The sequence below is a fragment of the Morchella importuna genome (assembly GCF_003444635.1).
Source record: "Morchella importuna strain M04M26 chromosome Unknown Morimp01GS002, whole genome shotgun sequence".
Taxonomy (NCBI): domain Eukaryota; kingdom Fungi; phylum Ascomycota; class Pezizomycetes; order Pezizales; family Morchellaceae; genus Morchella; species Morchella importuna.
The window spans coordinates 1,629,926-1,653,988 of NW_025763399.1; the positions used below are offsets into that span (position 1 = coordinate 1,629,926).

The 24,063-nt window shown below is 48.3% G+C and overlaps 7 protein-coding genes across 7 annotated transcripts; 5 read left to right on the forward strand and 2 right to left on the reverse strand.

Moving 5' to 3' along the window:
* Positions 1–88: 88 nt before the first annotated feature.
* Positions 89–1,095, forward strand: LAJ45_01286 (uncharacterized protein; the record flags this gene model as incomplete). Its single annotated transcript, XM_046110881.1, has 2 exons — positions 89–157; positions 247–1,095. The coding sequence occupies 2 exons, from the start codon at positions 89–91 to the stop codon at positions 1,093–1,095; spliced, it is 918 nt and encodes a 305-aa protein (XP_045976059.1).
* Positions 1,096–2,887: 1,792 nt separating this feature from the next.
* On the forward strand, positions 2,888–4,447 carry LAJ45_01287 (uncharacterized protein; the record flags this gene model as incomplete). The annotated part of the gene is made up of 2 exons (XM_046110882.1): positions 2,888–3,169; positions 3,251–4,447. 2 exons carry the CDS (start codon positions 2,888–2,890, stop codon positions 4,445–4,447), a joined length of 1,479 nt encoding a protein of 492 aa, XP_045976060.1.
* A 1,656-nt stretch (positions 4,448–6,103) lies between these two features.
* Positions 6,104–7,328, forward strand: LAJ45_01288 (uncharacterized protein; the record flags this gene model as incomplete). Its single annotated transcript, XM_046110883.1, has 4 exons — positions 6,104–6,259; positions 6,359–7,029; positions 7,081–7,120; positions 7,188–7,328. The coding sequence occupies 4 exons, from the start codon at positions 6,104–6,106 to the stop codon at positions 7,326–7,328; spliced, it is 1,008 nt and encodes a 335-aa protein (XP_045976061.1).
* A 1,859-nt stretch (positions 7,329–9,187) lies between these two features.
* Positions 9,188–11,000, reverse strand: LAJ45_01289 (uncharacterized protein; the record flags this gene model as incomplete). Its single annotated transcript, XM_046110884.1, has 5 exons — positions 9,188–9,287; positions 9,362–9,596; positions 9,660–10,442; positions 10,509–10,735; positions 10,813–11,000. 5 exons carry the CDS (start codon positions 10,998–11,000, stop codon positions 9,188–9,190), a joined length of 1,533 nt encoding a protein of 510 aa, XP_045976062.1.
* A 2,905-nt stretch (positions 11,001–13,905) lies between these two features.
* On the reverse strand, positions 13,906–15,072 carry LAJ45_01290 (uncharacterized protein; the record flags this gene model as incomplete). Its single annotated transcript, XM_046110885.1, has 1 exon — positions 13,906–15,072. The coding sequence occupies one exon, from the start codon at positions 15,070–15,072 to the stop codon at positions 13,906–13,908; it is 1,167 nt and encodes a 388-aa protein (XP_045976063.1).
* A 441-nt stretch (positions 15,073–15,513) lies between these two features.
* LAJ45_01291 (uncharacterized protein) lies at positions 15,514–18,057 on the forward strand (the record flags this gene model as incomplete). The annotated part of the gene is made up of 5 exons (XM_046110886.1): positions 15,514–15,526; positions 15,580–15,947; positions 16,013–16,269; positions 16,339–17,673; positions 17,733–18,057. The coding sequence occupies 5 exons, from the start codon at positions 15,514–15,516 to the stop codon at positions 18,055–18,057; spliced, it is 2,298 nt and encodes a 765-aa protein (XP_045976064.1).
* Positions 18,058–20,916: 2,859 nt separating this feature from the next.
* Positions 20,917–22,190, forward strand: LAJ45_01292 (uncharacterized protein; the record flags this gene model as incomplete). Its single annotated transcript, XM_046110887.1, has 4 exons — positions 20,917–21,121; positions 21,332–21,404; positions 21,584–22,024; positions 22,097–22,190. 4 exons carry the CDS (start codon positions 20,917–20,919, stop codon positions 22,188–22,190), a joined length of 813 nt encoding a protein of 270 aa, XP_045976065.1.
* Positions 22,191–24,063: the final 1,873 nt, after the last annotated feature.

The window sequence follows — 24,063 nt, forward strand, 5'->3', positions numbered from 1 at the left end:
ACCACCACTTCCTATCATTTATAAAGTCGTCATCCTTGAGAACCCTATTATCTCTAAATATTTACTTGCCTAGAACTGTCAAAAAGAAATGGGCAGTATTTTATCAGATTCAGGCCTTTACTATCCAGAGACTGAAACGTCCGAAAGTAGCGCAGAGGTAAGAGATATCCACCTACATGGAGTCTTTGAATATGTCTCTATACCAGTCATGATCAATCGATCTTAACTAACATAATAACAACGCAGATGTCAGAACTTTTGCCGAACTCATGGACCGATTTCCTTAGCAACGATAGCAACGAGGCGCCTATCGACGAAGTGACCCCTAATACATTCGATGAGGTGGATGACATCGATATTCTGTTACACTATCCACTGATACAATCAAGTACCGGTTATTCAATTGATTATCGACCCTTTGGCTACTCATCTCATTCCTCATCAGCTCTATTTCAAAATATCAGTACACATTCACTTGCGAACTCGCCCCATAATTCTATCCAAGAATTACTCCATGCCTCTATCCAGAATTCACCCCATACCCATGCTTCGATCCAGGACTCACCCTATACCTCTATTCAGGGCTCACCCCGTACCTCTATCCAGGACTCGCCCCGTACCTCTATTCAGAACTCGCCCTCTGTGGCCGAGAATTCTACACCCGGTGCATCACCCCCTCCGCCAGTCCCTGCTCTATCCAACGACTCCCATCTCAGCCTCAAGTACCATTGCAATATTCGCGGCTGTCGAAACCGTTCGGGCTTCACGAGCCTGAAATCACGTCTAGTACATGCTCGCAAGGTCCACAAAACCCGATTTTTCTGCAGTTGCCCGGAATGTCCATGGGTACACACGTACAGCAGTTTCTCAACTAAGGAGACTTTGGATGAACATTGGCGGGTGTATCATCCAAACGTGAACCATTTCAGATGCTCAGAGTGTTCATATACGACCGATAATGTGACAAACATCCAGTTGAAACATCTTAACGTGCATTTTAAAGAGGAGGGCGATATATCGGAAGCAATGGTGAGGATTCGGCAGGAGAAGGGGGCAAGACGTGGACGACGTAGGGGACAGGTTGAGAGCGATTAAATACCCCACCTTCTATTTGGGCTTGTGATTTTCTTTATCGGCCTGTTTTACCCTATCGCTCTGTGTTTTCACTACCATCATTACCGGTTCCTTATGTTTCTTAGCGTCTCTATATATTGGGTCATTCCTCTTCCCTTTGTAATAATTTAATATTCTAAACCATGAAGTTTTTTTTGTAACGTCACAATGTTTATCTTCACAGGTTATCACTCATGGGTGTAAACAATAAATCTAAACCAGTTAGCGTCGGCCCCCTCTACTTGCCGAGAAATAGGGCGTTATCCAAACAGCAACGGTTTCGCCCAGTACAGCTCTAAGTTGATAAACATCGCAAGATCTCATTTCAAATAGAATAGAGTTCTTCCTATATAAATCTGGTTGATATGATCATGAGTGTTGCTCTGCGGGACTGCCTCGATGCGACTCGGTTTTCGAGGCTTCCCTTGAGACCACAGTACCTTTTTCCGGTAAGTAGAGTATAGGCTACTGACTACATTTAATTAAGTATAAGGATCGAACACCCGAAATAATTGCGTTGATCTAGACGGAGGTTTAAGTCCTCATCATCATCTTCTTCATTTCGCGCTGAAGCATCGCCGTAAGGTCCATCTGAACTAAAACGTTTCATAGCATGGCCCATAGGGTTTTTTTCTGCTCGTAACACAGAAGAGACGGCAATCAGTGGACACATGGTTGGCCGCTAGCCAGCGCATGACATACAGATAGGTCACTTGAGAATCGAGCTCCCACTGAGATAATTGCCACGAAAAAGAAGATTTACTCAATATATAACATTTTACACAGCTGTCTCAGTAGATCTATTGAAAAACTCGGTCAATGATGGCCTGCTCGAGTAGAGGGGGAGAAGAATCTTTCAGCGATCAGTACACATTTGTCTCCCAAACGTCCCCATCCTACAGTACATGTATTTATCATTAATGCCATAATTTAAGCCGTACCTTAACAGTAAGTTTGATTGCGCGGCGTGACTTATTCATATTCTTCTTACTTTCTCATCCTGCAACGGGTAGTCAGAGCATGGATGGATGGCCATGGGTGTAGGTAATCTGATGGTTACAATTAATGAACTAAACAAACCAAAAAAAAGAGCTGATGGTTACGGGAGTTTCTAATGCCAAAAAGGCTTGGTTTTTTGTCCTGGCGGGCGCGCGTATGCGCACATAACAAGGCCTGTTCGGCTACAACGACCGTGGTTTTTGAGTTGGTGGTTCTGTTGCCTGAAGTTCTTGCCTACCAACACCGCCAAAACTACAAAAGTGCCGAAATTAGCCTAGTGAGTTCGGTTTATCCAATAGGTAAACCCGAACTGTATCATTCCCGCGTCGATAAGCTTTTCTAAGTGAAAGAAGCTTAGAACCATTCGAATTTCAATTTTGCTTAGCACGAATTATTACATACATCCACGGCCGGCTTGCATAAATCGGGCTTTCCGGCACTCGATCTACGCACAAATAGGAGCGGCCCTTTCCGTTTGATCGAGGGCGGGAGTTGTAACTTGTCACATTAACTGAAGTGGGAGGTTCGGAAGACATGCGGGGCATCTACCTACATGAGGTAACTCTACTCTAAGTACGTAACAACCTGGTCCTCATCTATGGGCTTATCTTTATCTGTAGATACATGTATACACCCTGCATTGAGATGTGGGTGAAAACACCCCACCGCTTGGATGAACATAAAATGCAACCTTTCCCCCGAATCCATTGGACTCTGCACACAGGAAAATACCCTTCAAAAGTCCCGGGTCGTGAGATTGATCAAGAAGCCAACAATGCTATACTCACTTACTCTTTCATTGCCGCTCTTGCTGCTCCCATTGGGCGTGCAGGCAGCAACAGAGACCGTCCATGGTGCCGTCATTTTCTCTCGTCATGGTGACCGTTCAGCAAAGGTCTTTCCACCAACAAAACTTACAGCACTCGGCAAGAACCAGCTATACGACTCTGGAGAGTTCTATCGTTCGCGATACATTGGCAATTCCTCGACTGTGATACCGGGTATCAGCTACCGAGAATTCAACAGTGCACAGCTCTACGCAGAGGCGCCGGATCAGGTGAGTCAACCGGCAATCATGAGCTCGCACTCGAGTCTTTTCCACACGGGTGTACTGTGCTAACAAGACATTGGTGGCCAGAACCTCCTGGTAACTTCTGGCCAGGCATTCCTCCAGGGCCTTTACCCTCCCATCACTGGCTCATCCGCAGCTGTCACCACCGAAACTCTGGCAAACGGCTCCGTTATCTCCCTACCACTCGCTGGTTATCAGTACACAACTATCCATACTGTCTCTGAAAGCGATCCATCCACTATTTGGCTCAAGGGTGATGACGGATGCCCTGACTTTACAGCAAAAAGCGAGGAGTTCTATCTTTCTGAACAATATCTTCATCTTCAAGACACCACAAAAAGCTTTTATGAATCTTTCTCCGATATCCTGGAGGGAGTTTTCTCGTCAAGACAATTGAGTTACCACAACGCATATGCTATCTATGACTACATCAACGTCGGCTCAATCCACAATACCACAATTGCAGATGCCGTGTCCTCCGAGCAACTCTTTCAATTGCGTACTCTAGCCGACTCCCACGAGCTAGGGCTGAACGGAAACACCTCAAGCACCTCTACCGTCGCACTTATCTCCGGGCGCACTCTCGCAAACAAGATTATAACACAGCTATCCACAGTTGTTGATTCCAAGGGCGAGGATAATAAGCTCTCCTTACTCGTTGGGTCTTACGACACATTTCTCTCTTTCTTTGCACTCTCAGGCTTGTCCGCTGCCTATGAGAACTTCACTGGCCTCCCAGACTATGCTTCGACACTTGCGTTTGAGCTTCTCTCCTACCAAGACAACGCCGCCTTCCCGAGAAAGACTGAAGATCTCTACGTACGCTTCCTTTTCCGCAACGGCACCAACAGCGATATCAAAGAATATCCTCTCTTTGGAAACACCGATGTGGTGGTCTCATGGAACGATTTTAACGAGAAAATGGCAAGCATCGCCGTCGATTCGGTATCAGAATGGTGCACGCTGTGCAGTTCAGACGAGTCAATCTGCTCCATTGACTCCGATAAGTCTGTCGATACCGCGGATACCACGGACACCAAGTCTGGTGGAATTTCAAAGGCTGTTGCGGGTGTTATTGGTGCACTAGTCGCATTGGCCGTTGTGGGGCTTGTTCTTGCAGTTGCAATGATTGGATGCGGCCTGAGGTTCGTATCGAGAAAGAACAACGCGGATGCGGTGGTGTCTGGCGGGGTTCAGAAATCTGCGGTAGACGATTTCGATTCGGAGCGCAGCGTGAAGGCGGTCTTTCCGAACAAGGTTTAGACTTACACTTCACTAGTAGTGATAAGGATAAATGACGTCCCCCCACAGGCCCCACCTTCCAATTTTGGTTTTCAACAGGGGTCGTTTTTGCTTTCTTTTTGGAATTTTCATTCTATATAGATATTACTTTGAAATTATTGTCTGAGATTTGGGGGTTTTTATTTCACAACTTAGCTGGGATTTGATATTCTGTAGGGAAATTGATTTTATCTCAAAGCCTATTGGGCATTCACAAAACGAACCTAAAGTACGGTCTGTATGCTGCACGTTTTCTGCTGTGTCAAAGTAGAAAAAGCTTAATTGCTGCTGAGATCGATGGTTCGGGTGCTAGATTTCTCCTCGGGAATAAACTGAGCGGAGAAGAAACGTTCCGTCTTACCCTTGCCATCTAGTTGATCTTCGGTAGATAAGCTGTTATCAATAGCAATTGCCGATAAAGGATGCCGTTATCATTAAAGCAGTCGGCATTTGCCCTGGACTAACCAGGTTAATAAAAACCATTTTTGACGGAAAATCTGGATTGTTGGTGGGAAATGCAAGGATTACTAGCCTTTAAATTTCAAAATTGTAGGGAGCAAGCAATCCTGTTTCTGGATCCAGCTCGAGGTTAGGGTTTGTGTCTGTATGGAAACGAGAACCAAGGTGCATTTGAATAGTATCAGTTTTGATCTGTTCAACTGGTAAACATTACGCCGGAAGATCTCGACAATGAGACATTGTAATTGCCTTCATCCAAGCACAGCTTCATTAGAGGGCTACATAATTCCCCACGCGTTGGGAGCATGGGTAGTTGCAAAAGAATGAACTTAAACGTCCACAAAATAACATTTGAAAGACTCAAACCATAGTTTTACCCGGTTTGATAGTGACGGCGAAAACGCTGAGCGCCGTGTGAGAATAGTTCTACAACGAGTGCCGTAAAGTCGACGATTCGGCGTGTGGAGTAGAATCGAGGTTTTATACATGGCAGATCGAATCCTGGTCTGTGCTGTGATACCCCCAAATGGCCACAATTTTTAGGAGAAATTGTTCTGATTACTGGTGGAATATGCCGAAGAGACTGTACTGCTAGAAATATGCTGTTTCGAGTTGTCGTAGACATCAGCTGCAGGTGGGGTACACTGCTCGCACGTGCCATATGGCACCAGAAGCAGACAATCCCGGGAATATTGGCCAAGTGAAATGCACAAACCATGACCTCCACGTTGAATATATAGATGTACAGATACTTCTTGTATGCAGTCTGAAGTGGCCCCTACACGTACTTAGTAGACGGAGTTGGGGATCGAAGAGCCTAGGTCTGGAGCTGGAAGTATATAAGGGTAACTGAATTCTAATGGGCACGAGTTACCCGGGAATCTAGCGGGGTGGGGGGTTGTCCTTTTGGTTTGTCGTGTGCAGTTAACTCCATCGTGCGAGGGAGGGCATGTACCTGTAGTGAGTTTCAATGTAGCACGCTATGTGGGAAATTCATACATGTATGTACATGTATGGCATGCGCACTAGCATGTATGTAGCTAACCGAGTGCTTTCTGGTGATTCGATGTGGTGTCCAGGTTATCAACACTACATAGAATCCATCATCCTCACCACGACATCATCTGAGCAGCCGGTCCCTTATCGATTTCACACTTTTATCCACACCTACGAGAAGCAATGGCCTCTGGGAGCCACAATGAAAAGCTGCACTACCAGCGTAGAAGGTATACTGTTGCCGAGCTTCTGGTGATGGGCAAAACACTACCATTTGTTTGTTGTCCCGTGGCCAATTTCAAACCAGTGGCCTGGACAGAGAATATTCTCATCACAGTGGTACGAAGCTCCGTTGTTCTCGCTAGAATTCACCTTATCTGTTTTCCAACGTCCATTCATGTTATAAGCTTAACTGATCCGTCTCGGTTTTCTTTTCAGGCCCCAACCAGCAATTCTAATGAAAAACACAAGGCTAGGATGATCGCTACAAAGCTTGGTACCCATCGTCCCAGTAACCTCATTAACAGCCGCCAGGAGCAAGAAGCCACCGAACGCCTTGTCCCCAAAAGAAAAGCTTCTCTGCGTGGAACAATCGCGAAACAACAGGCGCTTGCTACAATCCCCGAGGTCCCGACGCCAAAGTCAATCATAGCTACCGAGGCTCCGATGCAGCCGGTTTCTTTGGATTATAGGCTCTCGGGTGGCTACGGGAAGAATATCGAGATTGAAAAGGGTCAGGCAAATAATGTTGGGTTGACGACCAGCATGCATGCATTTGTTCCCGGCGGGACACTCAAGACCCCTCCTATGACTGCCCTTAACGCGGGTGACCTGAGGGACTGGGAGATGGGAGGAAATACACTCGATCACAGAATGAACACTCTTAGTCTTGCTGATGGACTTGGGCTACAAAGGGCGAGCTCCAATGCGGAAATTCTTCCAAGAGCGTCGAATCTTAGCTTCTCCACCAAGCAGAAATTGCCTGCAGAGAACGGGAGGGAGAATGTCAGAACTGTATCGATGACAACAGCAGCGGCAAACCAGACTGTCAAGCATAAGAATAATCTTTCCAACGGAACTTTTCTCCCTACTCCAAGAAACCTCATGAAGTATATCTCTCTCAAACTCATCTAATGAGATTTCACTAACACAAGTAACAGTGAGAGGTCTAGCGGTGACGAGCAACGTGCTTGGATCGATGTGAATGCCCGCCAATCAACCTCTTGAATAAAATTCCAATTAACTGACACGTTATTCTATTCTATAGTACATGCTGGCCAGGCCCATCATGTCCGCCAGCCGATCAGCCCCACAGATCAAGGAACCTCTTGGTGCTAGTATCGATGATTTCGTCGATCCTGACCGTTTTAAACCACTAGACGATTTCTACCTTGATGGGATTAATTGATTGAGTTGATTGCATGCAGTATGTTGATGGGATGCATGGTCGATGGTCATTAATGCCGCTAGTTAATAAATTCAGCCTTTCTTGTCAATCCCCACGGTTAGTTCTGCTTTTCAAAACCTTTGGGGAAAAGGTTGTCTCGAAATATGAGATTAGATCAAAGGTTTCTTAGTACAAGATGGTAGGCTGAAGGTTTAGGTTTAGCATAGGTTTTTACTGATATCAATGTTTGAGAAGTTGTTTTAGTTGGGTAGTTAGATGGAAAAATGGCACCAAAATAATTAAGCTGATGGTAACGCACAGGGGTCAAAAGCCCGTATTGGTGTATACAAATTCGCCCAAACCCTTTTGAGCGAGCTAAGTACAATACATACAGCCACTCAGCAAAAGTGTTCGTGATTTAGTTTTAATGGCAGTGCGTAGTGTGACGCACCCGTAATGTTGACGTTATCGACGTTGAGATTCAAAACAAGGAAAATATATAATATAGTTCGTGACTGTATATAAAAGAAGGTAGGTAATTAGTCTTATTCTTCATTGATTCCGGGCGCTACTGGTCACTGAGAAGTTGTTTCTTGGGATTATTTAATGATTTGCCATGGTTACATATAGAGAAATGGCTCGCTCCGAAATCGGAATCACGAACACTTTTGCAGAGTGGCTGCACGTAGAACTTATATACTAAGTGTTACACATGTTTGTTGCGTATTATCTCGGCTTAAACAAAGCGAAACATTGTAAAAATAAAATACAATATATTATCAAGCCTAAATCCCTGCTCCAGAAGAAATCCCTTCCCCAGAAGAAATCCATGCCAATGATATCTCAAAGTTACAAGTTACCATGATTATCGAATCAACGTTTCACCACATCTGGACATCTGAAGATCTTTGAATACTTCTTTGATGGCCAGTGATAGTGAAAAGTTTGCGTATACATGAAAACTAGCTAGGGATGGCCACCTGGCGACCGCGAATTGTACTTTGATTATGGATATCAAGTCTTCTCTAAAATAATGAGAAGCCTTCGATGGGACTTCGCTTCACCCCCACTCCTCCTCTCCACTCCCCTAGTTAGACCTTTTTTGGTTGCACCGTAGGGTTCGAATATGAATATCTACATAACTTCTTTCGCGACCACCACCCCACCATCCCCCATCCCCCATCCCCCATCTCCCCCAGTGAGTGCTTTTTTTTTTTTGCGTACTTGCATTCCGCATGGTTTATTGATGGGGCGAGTTGGTTCATAAGGGGTAAACACTCTCGACCAATCAAATGCTCAAGCGTTTAGAAAGGCAATATATTGATAGATAATAGATTTTATAAACCCGTGCTTATCTAGCAGAGTCAGTGATAAGACTAAATATCCCCATTAAGCTGAGTTATAGCTTGAGTCAAAGGCTGGGAAGGGCATAGCTAGGGACTAAGACGGCGGTATATACGTACTGGCCAATTATTCAGCGGGTGAGTCGGGCCAGAATGATCCTCGTTCAGTGTGGTCCATGAGGACGCTCGAGGCGAGGTTTGACGGTGTCCTCGAGGTTCCTCGTCCTCGTTGACCCTTGCCCTTGGCTGTCCTTGAGGTTGATCACTGCTGTCCTTAAGGTACCTCGAGGTACCTCAAGGACGATTCCCGGAGAGCAGAAAGCGGTCTTTATTTCAATCAAAAAGCATATTCCATCCTAATTAGTTGACCTCATCTTAATCCAACACGCTATAAGTGTATAATATTCCAAGAATTGTCCTTGAAGGTGCTTGAGGCGGGGATAGATAGTGTCCTCGAAACTCCTTGTCCTTTTATACCATTGTCCTTGAATTTCATCAAAGACATGTCCTCGAGGCGAGGACACAAGGACGCTGGTCCTAGTGGACCGCACTATCCTCGTTGTGTCGTTCAAGATTTTCGCGAGAACATACCGAGTGAGAATCAGAACCGAACGGTGATCTTCCAGACATGATAATGCTATTTCGAGTTAGTTAGGTAGAAATAGTATAGCTATGATATGGAAGAAGAAAAGGAAGGATTTTAAAGCTCACTCTTCTTTTATCCAACTCCCGATAACACTTTCGCCTCCCCAGCCCGAGCTCATCCACACGGAACCTCGCATCGATGATTTCTTATCATTGTACTTGAGAAAATTTTTCCGTGGATGAAATGGGTCTAACTCAGAGCTAGGTGGTAAAAGCTGCAACCAACTCAGATTGTATAGTGGGTCAGGTAGCTCTATTGCCAAAACTGCGTGTACAGGCACCGGAAAATATAGTTGCCGATCTAGAAAGAGACATGTTTTAGAGACAATGTAATTAGGGAATCGCCTCCGCCGTCTCCACTTACTTCTTGAAACTGTTGGTTGAAACTCATGACTACCTAACGAAGAGGGTAGTATGCTACGTTCATGTTTGAATGTCGCAGATACACGTCCCCGGGCCTTCGCTAGCCCTTGTGTACCTCCTAGCTGTAAATTATGGAAAATTTCGGATATGCATTTATTCCATGCCCCTGGGATACATGGGTGGAACGAGATGGTTCTGGATGTCTGTATCTGCCTCAGGCCAACTTGAATATATGTCTGTTTCTGGCTCAGGTCAATAACCTCAAAACTCATAGGAGGCCGTGCGCCAGGGAGATTCCACAAACTGAACTCGATAATTCTTAGGTGTGAAAGCCTTTCGCAAAATCCGTATGGTGTATAAATAACTACAGAGAAATGCTCTTTCTCAGAATCAATACATATAATGTCCATGCTAATCGGTTCGGATGTGGTAATAGGATCGTTTGAGAGCATTTGTTCCTCAAAAAATATGATTTCCGAACTGATTTTTTCATCCAATCCAGCGATATCAACCGAACCCGAATCGAAAAGTTCATCGTTTATAGCTGCGGCTATCTCGTTCGTAGATGCAGCTATCTCGTTCGTAGCCGCAGCTATATCGTTTGCGGCTGCAGCTATCTCGTTTATAGCTGCAGATATCTCGTGTATACCTGTAGCTACATGTATATCGTTTATAGCTACAGTTATCTCGTTGACGTCCGGGCCGTCAACTTCAGCCGAGACATCATGCATAGTAAAATCATTCTGTAAAGTTGGGGTAGAGTAGCTTATGCTAGGCGGCGTAACTGAGTATCCCGTATTAAAATGGATACCTGGGATTGCTGAATGCTATAGCAAGATGGGAAAGTTACCTGATAGCTCCGGATCAGTTGCGACTACTGGTCGGGCCAATCCCAGACGCCTACACGAGCGCTCTAATCTTTCTTCCGAGACGGGTATTCCATGGAACTTGAAGGCCGTCTTTTTCCCACCACTCTGTGCTCGTTTGTCCTGTATTCGTGCCATATTCTTGACTGCATTCTTGTCGAGATATCTGCCGAGTTTCCACTTTTTGATCTTATTTTTGTATTGGGTTTCGCTAATCAATTGCATGTTAGTTGAGGTTGTTATAGGCGTTATAGACGTTACACCAAAAATTCTATCGTTTACTCTTACTTTGCGTTAAACAGGTGATTCTCAGCCATAATCTTGCGGATCTCATTGAGAGTAAGTTTTCCATAGGTATTATCAATGTTGAGATAGTATTTTGTGAAAATCTCCTTAACTTTCTCCCACTCTGCTGGTGTTGGCACATTGGGTTTATCCCATTTAGGGCGTGTCGGGGCTGGGATCGGTTGCACCATTTCTTATTTGTCTGGTGTTAGATGCTAGCTGGAAGGAAAGAGCGAATCAATTGTGCTATACTGGTATGATATAATAATACCAGCTACTCCATGGGAATCATCCCGCTTTATAAGGAGTGCTTATGACCTTGCAACTAGATATCTGGGGCATAATGACAGGGTTTCTTGCACACTCCACTTAATTGCTTTGTCGTGCGTAACACTGATTCTCACGAATCTATTGGCGGATAGAAAGACTTTTGCAGATGTTGTCGCACACTCTGCGGGCCGCAGCTAGGGTGGGGGGCCCCGCTTGGCGCACAGAAGTATTGTGCAGCGGGGTATGTTTAGGGCTAATCCAATCAAGGCTCCCTATTGGTGTAACAAAAGTGTTGTGCAGGGCGAGTCCAAATTTGGAATAGCTACTCGTTGTGGAGTAGAGTAATCCTGGTACTGTCGTCCAGGGGTATTGACGGACAGGGGTCTTTTGAAGGCAAAACTGGGCTTGGCTGTCTCCCAGTGCCTGTCCTGTGAAGGATAGTAGCTAAGTAGTAGGTACAGACACTGGGTGTTGACGGGCAAGCCAAAAGGGAGCCCACCCGTCATCATGACTCATGAGATAAGTGCTACATACATGTAGGTACATGTAGTCTCGTGCCCAGACCTGTTTTGAACTTGTGTCTCCACGAAGTGCGACAAGATGGCTCCAGTTTACTTAAGATCCATGATACCCTACGTACTTACCATCCTAAGCTTCCTCCCAAGCTGGGTAACGTCGATCCCTGGATAGAGTCCTTCTACACATCAGTGAACTGAAAAACGCGGTTCAGTCAGAGCAGGCCCCGGCATGCCATATCAGTTACAGCTGCAGCTGCAGAGCTACACCCCGTATGCCCAGGGTGGTAAAAACAAACCCCATCACAGCTAAACAGCCACAATACCGATGGGAGGAGTTTTATCTCACCTCTCAGCCACCAGAGCGGCAAACCGAACAACTCCCAAGCACGATAGAAGCGGATCAGGACCACATACACGTTCAGCCCGTTCGTTCCCCCGTGACTTTAGCTTGGAGAGGGATATATCGTGAAGACGACTGCCCGCTGAGTTACCTGTGCGGTAGAGATTCTGCGGCTGCGCTATTGTTGCTGTTGGGAGGAGAGGGAGGTCGGGGTATTTGGGCGGATGGAGGAGTCGTTGTTGCCCCGCGAGCTGAGATGCACTATGATGGCCCACGCTGGTTATACTGGCTGTTAGATCTTACTACGCTCGTCATTGGATCTTGCTACGTTACGTCTGCCGCTGGACCTTAATACGTCGGTCATTAGATCGTGCTACGCTGACTATTAGATGTTACTGCTACACCATCGCTCTTTTATCTACTACGCTATCAACCTTACTTCCAAGGACGTACACCTTGCACGGTGCCGCCCAAAGAATGTTAACTGCAGCTAGTGATACAACGATATCTTGCAGCCAACAAGAGCTCAGTCCTTTCCAAACTTGAGGTCAATTACGCTTCTTTATTTGCGTGGCTTTAGTTTGGTAGTATATGCGAACGTTATTTATTACTGATATTATATATATAGTAATGGAGTTTTAGTTTCGGGGGCTAGATATAGTGTGTGTACGTTGAATAGAGGCTGGGCTAATAGTCTAAGGTGTAGATATAGTTAAATTCCCTATAATCAGACCCCGGAATGGCATCATTTAACTAAGGCTTATACTGCACAACTAGAAGAAAACCAGCCTAAAGCCATGAGGGGTGTTCTTATCCCTTCATTAAACCATCAGGCCGAATTCAAACAATAGGATCCCTAACGCAATTTAGAAATCGTGGTGTGTAGAACGCAGAATTTGGGTGTGAAACATATAATCTATCACACATTACCTAAGCACCAGATTCGTGGTGGATTCTGTCGTTGCTGTCCCTATCCTATAGGCATTCTAGATATCACGATTTCCCCCATGACGTTAGGATCCTATTATTATTTGAATTCGGCCTGACGGTTTAATTAAGGGATAACATGAATACGGCCGTCTGCGCGCCCTTACTTTACTAGGGAATTAAGGGGGCCCCTCTATATATGCTACACGAGCACGAGACAAGACAAGGCTCAAGCTCAACGCAAAACGGTCTTGTCTTGTGCCCATCATAACCTGGAAGCCTCGGCACCTGAGAAAAGTCTCGAGAGATCGATATAAGCTAAAACCAATCAAGAAGTTGCCCCTTCTGCATACGTTAGTAACGTTCAAAAGTAGGGTGGGGGGGCAGAAATCCTTGCAGTGGTGGATAGAAGTTGGGGACGAAGTGCACACCGGGTTTTCAGAAGCCTGAGTATGCATGGAGGAGGCCTGAACATTAGGAAGCAAGAATTGCTTTGGATCATATGACATCACTCGGAGGGCTCGAGCCTTGGAAGAAATAAAAATTTTTTTTTGTTTAATTCATTAATCTTGGAAGAAAGAGGAAAACACTCTTGAGACACCTCGTATCGTTAGGGCTCCTGCCTATCGATAGATGGGGAGGTTATTCTTGTAGGGTATCGTATCGTATAGGCTGATTGGGTTTTAGGGACGTTGGTAGTTTTTGTTGGACAGTGGGGGCTAGGGATGGTTTTGATACAGACAACGTTCTGTATATGGCGAACGTCCCGTGTCCACACAGCGTAAAATACCATCATCCCTCTGGGACGAAGATCTATCTGTGGAAATGCACTCATAAATATCCAACTAGCCGTGACAATGATAATGCTCCGCTATTTATTCACATTATTTACTACGACCATCACACCCGCGCGCAGAGACCACCACAATGCACAAAAGCCAGCCAGCTCCATTCGCATCCGCGCGCGCGCTATAGCCACCACTACACATGTATCTATCTACAATAACCCCCCCTCCCCCCACAACCCACACTCACAACACACTACCACCTCCCCGCCCTCCCCTGATCCCCCTCACTATACCCATCCCCACCGCCACTCCTCCGCTCCCTCTCCACACTCTCATCAAACTCCTTCTGCGCCTGCGCCTTCGCCAGCTCCCGGTCCTCCGCCGTGCTACTAAACGAGAACGAGTCCGTCTTCGGCTCGCTACCTGCCGCCGGGGCCCCAAACCCCTTCATCGGCGCCCTCTGCGGCCACGGCGACGTCTGCTGCGGTTGCGTCTCTTCCACCTGCTGCTGCTGCTGCGGCTGCGGCCGCTGCCCCTTCCGTAGCCGCTCCCACGTGCTCTCGCCAGTGCTCGAATGGGCATTCCTCCACCCGCCCCTCACCGGCGCCTCCGCCGCCCCCTCCTTCTCATCCGCAAGCAAAAACGGGTCGTCCCCGCGCTCGCCCTGGCGCTCCCCCTGACTTTCTACCCGCGCCGCAGCAACAGCCTCACTCGGCCTCCCAAACGGGAACGCCGTGCGCTCCGCATTCACCACATCCTCATCGCTCCTCCGCTTGTACTCGGCCACCTCCATCCCGCCCAGACTCTGCTCATCCCTCTCCCTCTCCCCCTCCCCCCCGCGCTGCGCCCCCGCCTCCTGCGCACCAAACGCGCGCGCCCGCACTTCCCGCTCAAGCGCACTCAGCTTGCGTGCCCTTGCGGCCACAACACGCCCCATCTCCGGATCGTCCTTCTGCTCCTTGCGCATGCGATTCAGCGCCTGCACGCTAGCCGTGGTCATGCCATAGAGCATGCCCAAGCTGCCAAACACGCCGACACGCAGCGTGACAGCGACGTATCGGGGGTTGACATTGAAGATGCGAGCAATGGCGGTGGGGATGCGGCCGGGCTTTCGGGAGCGGAGAGCGAAGCCCAGAAGGGCGCCGAGGGAGGTGCCGATGACGTCGCCGTAGGACTGGTAGGCGTAGAAGATGCCGTCGTAGTAGGCGAGGCCGGCGAGCTCGGTGGGGGTCAGCGGGAGGGAGAGGAGGCGGGAGGTGGCGGTGGCTTGGAGGGTGGTGTAGCGGGTGCGGTCGGCGGGGGTGTAGCCGAGGAGGAAGGAGAGCGGGGCGAGGGGCGGTGGAGGGGGGTAGGTTTTGGTGGGGGTGTCGGGGTCGGTGTCGGTGTCGGTGGGGAAGGTGTCGGCTGTGTCGAGGGGCATTGTGGCTGTGGTTGTGGTTGTGTCTGGGGATGTCACTGGCACTGGTGGTGAATGGATGCAGCTGTGAGACAGACTCCCCCTCCGACAGATGTCATGCACAGAGACGTCATGTCTCATTACCCGGCCTGGGCTACCCTCAACCACAACCTCTCCACCACCGCGTAACCCTGAGCACACCACTCCTCTCCGTCCCCCGTCACCCCACACACAAACCCCCCAATCACACAATCTCACTCCCACCCAACAACCACACCGAGTGACACCCCATGACGCAGCCGTGACAGCGCACAGACCACCGCCTGCCCCCAGCCCCCGATCCCTGCCGCGTCGTCACCCCAGCACAGTGCAACAAGCATACCCGCACCACCACTACAACCACAGGCACACCTCCCCTCCCCTCTCCACCTCTCCATCACCACCCCACCTCTATCCCCGCCAAACATGTCGTCCGCAGGTATACACCCCCCCTCCCCCCCCCCAAAGATGCCAAAATCCTAACCCGCACAGACACGCTCCGCATCCTCCTCGCCACCGACACCCACGTCGGCTACCACGAGCGCGACCCCATCCGCGGCGACGACAGCTGGAAGACCTTCTCCGAGATCATGACGCTCGCCAAGACACGCGACGTGGACATGGTGCTGCTGAGCGGCGACCTGTTCCACGAGAACAAGCCGTCGCGAAAGGCAATGTACCAGGTGATGAAGAGCCTTCGCGAGAACTGCTACGGCGAGAAGCCGTGCGAGATCGAGATCCTCAGCGACACCAGCTCAGAGTTCCAGAGCGCTGGCGGGCACGTGAACTATGAGGACCCCGATATCAATGTCGCTATTCCGGTGTTTTCGATTCATGGGAACCATGATGATCCGAGTGGGGTTTGTGGTCGTCTGTTGGCTTTTTGGGTTGCGGGTGGGGCGCTAATGGGGTGTGTGTGAGGTAGGAGGGGCGGTTGTGTGCGCTGGATATACTGTCGGTGGCCGGGCTGATGAACTACTTTGGCCGCACGCCAGAGAACGACAACATCACCGTCACGCCCGTGCTGCTGCAGAAGGGCTCCACAAAGCTCGCACTCTACGGGCTCTCTAACGTCCGTGACGAACGCCTCTTCCGCACCTTCCGCGACGGAAAAGTAAAGTTTCTACGTCCCGACGTGCAGCAGAACGAATGGTTCAACCTGATGTGTGTTCATCAGAACCAGTACGCTCTCTCTCCTCTCTTGCAAACTATCTACAGCTACTAACATAACACCCCCCCCCCCCCTCCCAGCCACGGCCACACAGAAACCAACTACCTCCCCGAAAACTTCCTCCAAGACTTCCTCGACCTCGTCATCTGGGGCCACGAGCACGAATGCCTCATCAACCCGCGCCTCAACCCAGAGATGAACTTCCACGTGATCCAGCCCGGCTCCTCCATCGCCACCTCTCTCTGCCCCGGCGAAGCCGTCACCAAGCACGTCGGCATTCTCTCCATCACGGGCCGCGACTTCCACCTCGAGCCCATCCGCCTCAAGACCGTGCGTCCCTTCGTCATGCGCGAGCTCGTCCTTGCCGACGAACCCGCGCTCAAGCACCTCGCCAAGAAAAACACAAACCGCACCGCGGTCACCGCATACCTGTGCGACCTCGTCGAGACGCTCATCGCCGCGGCCCTCAAGGAGTGGGTCGACGCGCAAGAAGACGACACCCTCACCGCCGCCGACGCGCCGCTGCCGCTCGTGCGCCTACGTGTCGAGTACTCCGCGCCGGATGGCGGCCGCTTCGAGACCGAGAACCCGCAGCGCTTCTCGAACCGCTTTGTGGGCAAGGTGGCGAACGTCAACGACGTGATCCTGTTCTACCGGCGCAAGACGGCCACGCGCCGCGCGGGCACAAAGGGCGCGGTGTTGGACGCGCCGCTCAACAGCTCTACGCTGCTGGAGGACTACGGCGGCAGCATCGATAACGTCAAGGTCGAGAACCTGGTCTCCGAGTTCCTGGGAGCGGCCACGCTCGAGATCCTGCCCAGCAATGGCCTTGGCGACGCTATTGGCCGGTTCGTTGACAAGGACGATAGGCATGCGATGGAGACGTTCGTCGAAGACTCGCTCAAGAGCTATCTGGTGAAGCTGCGCGAGTACGACGACCTCAACGAGGAGAAGATTCAGGAGGTTGTGGACGCGCAGCGCAGCTATCTCGAGGAGGTGTTTGCGAAGGGGCTTGTGAAGCCGAGGTGGCGGCCGGGGACATTCAAGCCGATGCCGCCCGGGTGGGACGAGCACATCGGCGGGCCGTGGGAGGATCAGCCGGCGGCGAGGATACAGCAGGCGGAGAGGAGCGACGATGAGGATGTCGATGACGATGATGATGATGTGCCGGCGCCGCCGCAGCCGCCGAAGAGGGGGGCGACAAGGGGGAGGGGCGCGAGGGGGCGTGGCGCGGCCGCGGCGAGTACGAGGAAGGCGCCGGCTGCTAAGGCACCTGCGAGGGTGACGGCCGCGAAGGGGAGGGGCCGCGCAAAGAAGGCGGTCAGCGAGGAGGAAGAAGAGGACGATGAAGACGATGTCATGATCCTCGACGACGACGACGAGGAGGAAGAAGAAGCACCCCCCGCAAAACCTACGTAAGAAACCCCCCATCCACCCACCTCACTCCTTCTATACAGAACTAACCCCCGCACAGCCGCGCCCCCCGTAAAGCCCCCGCCCCCAAGAAGGCCCCCGCGCCTAGGAAAGCCGCCACACCAGCGCCAGCGCCAGCACCGGCGCCGAGAATAACCACACGCCGCCCCGCCGCCGCGCGGCAGACACGGCTCAACTTCTCGCAGTCGGCGTCGACATCGGCGTCGGGGGTGGCGGCGTCGACGCAGGACAGTATGGCGAGCAATGCGCTGTTCCATCGTGCGATTGTGCGCATCCCGAGTAGCGATGATGAGGACATTGAGGATGATGAGGATGCGGATGAGTTTGTGCCGATGGCGACGCAGAGAGGGGGTAGGAGGCGGTAGACTCACCCGGGGGGGGGGGGGGGGTTTATGGGGGTAATGCATATTTCTGTTTTTAGCTCGAATTGACTCTTCTTTTTTTTTGCTGGCATTTGTGGTTTGGTTAGGGCTGGTAAGTGCTGGTTCTTGCTGGAGATTAAAGGTGGGCCGTATATAATATACAGAGACGGTGGTTAACCTATGAGTCGGTCTGGGTTTGTTTTGTGGCTCTCTATCTTTTCGTGGGCTGTGTTCTACATTAGCCATATTATCACAGACTGAATCTATAGCTATAGCACCTCACTAAATACAGCGGTAAGTTGTTACCAAGTAAGGGTCAAGTATATTTGTTTGTGGTTGTTATCCGTAGAACGAAATCCTCAAGGGATATCCATCCCCAAGCAGGTTCAGTGTTGTAATAACCCCCCAGAGGTTATCTGTCATTGGGTCTGGCAGTAGGAGGTTCCACCTGTCTTTTTTCTCTTTTTTTTTGGGGGGGGGGGGTGGTGGTGTATATACAGTACATGTAGTAGTTGGGTCTGAGTAGAGGAGCCAAGCTTGCGAGAGGATAGGTCATGTGCTTTATGGAGAGCAGTGTGTGTGAATCAGAGATGAACTTGACGATATGGTTTGCTAATCTACTAGAATCTAACCATGTATAAGTTGAGTTGAACAGGTGTCGATTTGACAAGTTCGAACAGATCACCGCTACGTATATACTTAGAGGCAATTGGATTAATTAGGTGTAGCCTCGTTCAAAGATCGCTTTCATACCTATATTTCGTGCAGACACAAGCCCAAAATACAATATGTCTACTAGGCACGAGACTATTCTAGCCCTTGTTTTGCCCATCCCTACGAGCAGCTTTGCTCACACGAGGGCTCTTACCCCTACCAGGGTTATCTAGAGTATATGTTCTAGGCGCTCTAATCTACTGGGGTACGCCCGCCAGAGCCGTAACTTCATAATGTTTTTGAACCTGCCTACCACCAAAATTTGGAGCCTCATGCGGGATCTTGTGGGTGTGCATGCCTAGTTGTAAGTTACACTGGACAGGCGGCGTCTTGCCTTACTGCGAGTCGCAAATGGAGCTATTACCAACTTGGATGATTTCCTGCGCAACACTTTTGTTACAACCAATGGGGGCCTTGGTTAGTTTGGCCCCTAACCCTACTGCGCTGCACAACACTTTTGTTGCGCCAATAGGATATCTTTGTGATTTACACAACCCTGCTGCGGTCAACGTCTACTATGTACTAGAATACACTTTTTCTTAATTCGTTGCGGTCTGATTGGTCGACACCGACATGGGTGTTTAGTAAGCATGACACATCAAAGTACTGAGCACTCGAGAGGAGGAGGACGGGGGCCGAAGGCCTCTCATAATTCTAGAGGGAGAATTAAACAGAGGAGGTGGAATGGGGGGGCCGAAGGCCCCCATCGAAGGCCTTCAATAATTATTTGATACCCATAATCCAATAACTCGCGGTCGCGAGTTGGCACACCCCTAGTATGTATGTACAGGGTATTCACGGTATGTGTGAAGAACCCCCTTTTAGGAAATTTTATTATTGACCAGTCTGCGAGGGCCTGCCATTGGTCGAACTTTAAGAAAGGGGCAACTTGGCAGCCAAGCAAGTATTTGAGGGGTGTGTGCCCCAGCTTTTGCAACTCAACCTCTACCACCGCAATTTGATTCTTTTTCACTCCCGATCCTTTGGAACTCATCCAAAAACCCCTTTGAAAAATTCACAGTACTACTCACATCAAGCAGGGAGCCAGCTCTATCCTATAGTTATTTTTTTGTATTTTTAAGTTAAACATTTAAAGCTTTTAAATAAAGATATGTGAAAGTTCTTCAAACATACTAATTGTGTGGCTAAGCCCATTGTAATGCGTTATAACTCTGAGGGTTATTGGTCAGTTTTGGCTGCCACACGTGGCACCCATAGGATTTCGGACCAATCAATCGATGTTCTTGGTATTTAATGTGCACACCCTGTACTCTAGCCCGCACTGTGCGTCAATACCTGCACAACTCTTTTGACACGCCAATAGGATTAATATGATCATGCAACCAGATCTTACACATGACAAGACTCAAGTGAGTTGTATGTACGTATGTACAAGAAACCCGTCATAAGTTCTCAGATAAATGTGATAAGAAACCTTTATAAGATGGGATAAATCCCATGGAGCAACCCATCATTACAATATTTCATACCAGCATGGAGTACAATTGATTCGAACCAGCTTTATTCCTTCATCAAAGCTTTTCCAGCAACACCACCTAACCCCAGACGAACAAGAAATGGCCCTACCAATCCTAGCCCCAACACGTCCCGGGTGGGATAAACCTAACGTACCAACACCAGCACAATGGGAGGACGTTAAGGAGATTTTAATAAGATATTACCTCGATACCGATCTTACTCTTTTGACATCCGCAAGATCATGGCTGAGGAGCATCAGTTTCACGCAAAGTAAGAGTAGCCTTTGGTGTAAAGTTTAAAAATCCTCAACTGACATGCAATTGGTTTAGCGAAACCCGATATGGAAATATGATCAGAAAGTGGGAACTCAGGAGAAACCTCGACAAGAATACAGTCGAGAATATGTTATGAATATAGGATAGGTGAGAATGGTGTAGTGGGAAGAAGATAGCTTTTAAGTTTGGTGGAATACCCGCCTCGGAAGATAAATTGGAACGCTCGCGTAAACGTCTCGGATTACTCCAGCCCGTTGTAACTAGCCCGGAGTCCTCAGGTAACTTTTATCTTCCTATAGTTGCAGGGATTATAAGCACGAGTTCTACTATACGATACTCAGTTACGCCGCCTTCCATAAGCTACTCTACCCCAGATTTACAGAGAGATACTACTATGAATGGTGTCTCGAACGAACATGATGTTCTGGATGTCAACGAGATAGCTGTAGCTACAAGCGAGGAATCCCCCGACCCAGAACCTGTTGATACATTCGAATTGGATGAGATGGAGATCAAATTTATTGAAAAAATGGGCCCAATCTCCAATCCTGTGAGCAATCGTGCCGAAGTTGAAATTGAAATCACGCGTACTACTTCGGGTTCGTTCTCAGCAGTTTTTCATACACCATACGGGTTTTGCGAAAGGCTCTCAGGCATAAACACTATCAGACTTACTTTGGAGGGACGTGGCACGGAACAGGCAGCGGTCACCAGAAGGAAAAGAAAAAGCAACATCGGTCCTGAGTCCATCTCATTTAGTCTTTCATAGTTCGGGGATGACCGCATATCCGAAATTTATGACTACTTAGCAATATTCAGGGATCTGGACAACCGCACGATTGTAAGGAGTGTGCATGGGCACGAGACTTGGACGAGTCAACGGTATGGCCTGGGATAGGTAATTATTACGACGACCGTCTTTACTCATTGTGAGATCCGAATATCGAATCCGTGGGATGATTATCCGTCCATTATTCGTAAATGTAAGCGGAGGCGGTGGGGGGCGATTCGATCCCTAATCACATTATCTCTAAAAATATATGTATTCTCTTTCTAGATAGGTCACAGAGCTTTACTTCTCCAGGGTTTACAGAGGAACATTTCACAACGGGGGAGTATTTGATAATAAAGGAACTTTTGGCAACAAAGGAACTTTTAGCAAAATACATAGATGGGTATATCCAGAAACCTCACGAGAATAGATGGCTACTTAGCCCTGAGCGAGACTCTAGCCCTAAGCGAGACTCGTTTTCTCCAAACAACTTTCTCGGGGGCAACAAGAAGAAACCGTCGAGCCCTAACCCCCCAAGGTCTACGGAGGAACCTTTGACCACAGAGGAACCTTTGGGAACAGAGGAGATACTAGAATACAGCCATGGGCGAGACTCATTTTATCCAAACAACTTTCTCGGGGGCAACAAGAAACCGTCGATGCGAGGCTCTGTGTGGATTAGCTCGGGATGGGAAGGCGAAAGTATTATCGGGAGTTCGATAAAAGACGAGTGAGTTGAAAACTATTCATTTTATTCTTCCATGCCAATCTATAGAATTTCTCCCTAACTCACTTGGAACAGCATTGTTATGTCCGGAAGGTCACCATTCGGTTCTGAATCTCATTCGGTATGTGCTCGCGAAAATGATAAAAAACACAACGCGGGCCCTCTATAGACCTAAGTCGCCCACTTAATATAAAAACAAGTCTTTCCCGGTACGTATACATACCGCTGCCAAACCCCTAGATAAGCTTGCATCTATATATTCGGACCCTTTACTCAAGCTGACGCCAGCTTAATGGGTGATATTCAGTCTTCCCACTAACCTTTTTTTAGATGCATGATCTATTCGGTACGGAGAAATTTATACCGGGGGGTTACAGGTCACTCTGGAGTTCTGGTTTTTTTTTTGACAATGCAGATATATGTATATATATTGTTAAAGGCCCCCCCCCCCCCCCCCGGGGGGGGGGGGGAATCGAGTTTGAGACCATCAAACAGAAAATAGGGGTGCTCATGATAGACAGAAATCTGCTCACCGGGATACATATCAGAATGGGGGGAACGTTACATGGCAAGAGATTTGAGGGTGGAACGAGAGAGACAATCAAAACTGTAACGGAGTTATTTTTTTCTCTTTTCTTTTGTTGAGATGGCGGCGAATGGAGGGGCCTTCTGGGGAACAATCTTTTATTGGTGTAGGCTGGGGCGGAGACCACCAGCAAGTGTCATAGCCTCCAGGGGCCATATACATGAGTAAATAATTATCAACCAATCAATCTATCTATACATCTTTCGCTACTAGTACTGCGGATACAGAGTTTTGATTTGGAATGTCTTTAACAACCAAGGAACCTCACCACCGACTCCAAAAAACTAAAGTCTATTTTGTTTCGCTAGCAGCTTGATTGGTTGCTTTCAGCCCAGGGGCTATGACAATTGACTTAGGGTAAGATTAAGTAGGGTATCGAATGTACATCTCTACCATGGTACAAAATGCATCAGTAAATGCATCATAAATGCATCAGTGAAAGTCGTCAGTCAACTTATCAGGCCTTGTTCCTAAAACGTGTGGATAATGCATCCACTAATGCATCCTTAATGCATCACAGTCTCCTTTTGCCAAGAGGTCGGGAAATACTTATATCAGGAAAACAGAAATACAAACAGTGCCGGAGTCCCCCTGAATCACGGGTTGAAATGCATCAGTAAAGGCATCGGTAAAGGCATCGGTAAAGAGATTAGTAAATGCATCATACCGAAGAACACTCCTGCCCAGATGCAAAACAAACGAATGTGGAGGGATTGAACCTGAATCCTTTCGATTATCTAGCTTAGACTTGGAGCTTACCACCTGTACCATTATATCTTTTCAATATATAGCACTTACTAGTACAAGCAATAGTGTATAAGCTGACTCAATAGGTATATGTAGCCGAACTAGAGATCCAAAAATATCTAAGTCAATAATCAGTAGAGACAAGAAGTACCAAGAACAGTACTAGTACTAGTAGTATTCGCGGTCCGACGATTTTCCCTACTACACCTTTACCTACTGTCAACGATTTTACCTACACCTTTCCCTACTAAGTACATACTGTCGATGATTTTACCAGCACCTTTCCCTACTAAGTACATACTGTCGACGATTTTCCCTGCACCATTACTTAGTACCTACACCTTTCCCTACTGATTGACAATGTTCCCCAGGAAAGTTGTAGGGAAAGGTGTAGGTAAAATCGTCGACAGTACTTCAAAGTAGGGAAAGGTGCTGGTAAAATCGTCGACAGTATGTACTTAGTAGGGAAAGGTGTAGATAAAATTGTCGACAGTAGGTAAAGGTGTAGGTAAAATCGTCAGCAAATGTGTAGCCTGATGCATTTATTGAGGCCTCGACAAACTTATGCATCAACTGATGCATTTGCAAGCCGCTTTCGTATGGGAAATGCATCAATTGATGCATTTCCTGTCGTGGTAGAGCATGTCAGACCTTCAAATTTGGTAAATTAATTAAGCGTTGATTTAATAATCACAGTGACTTGTATCGT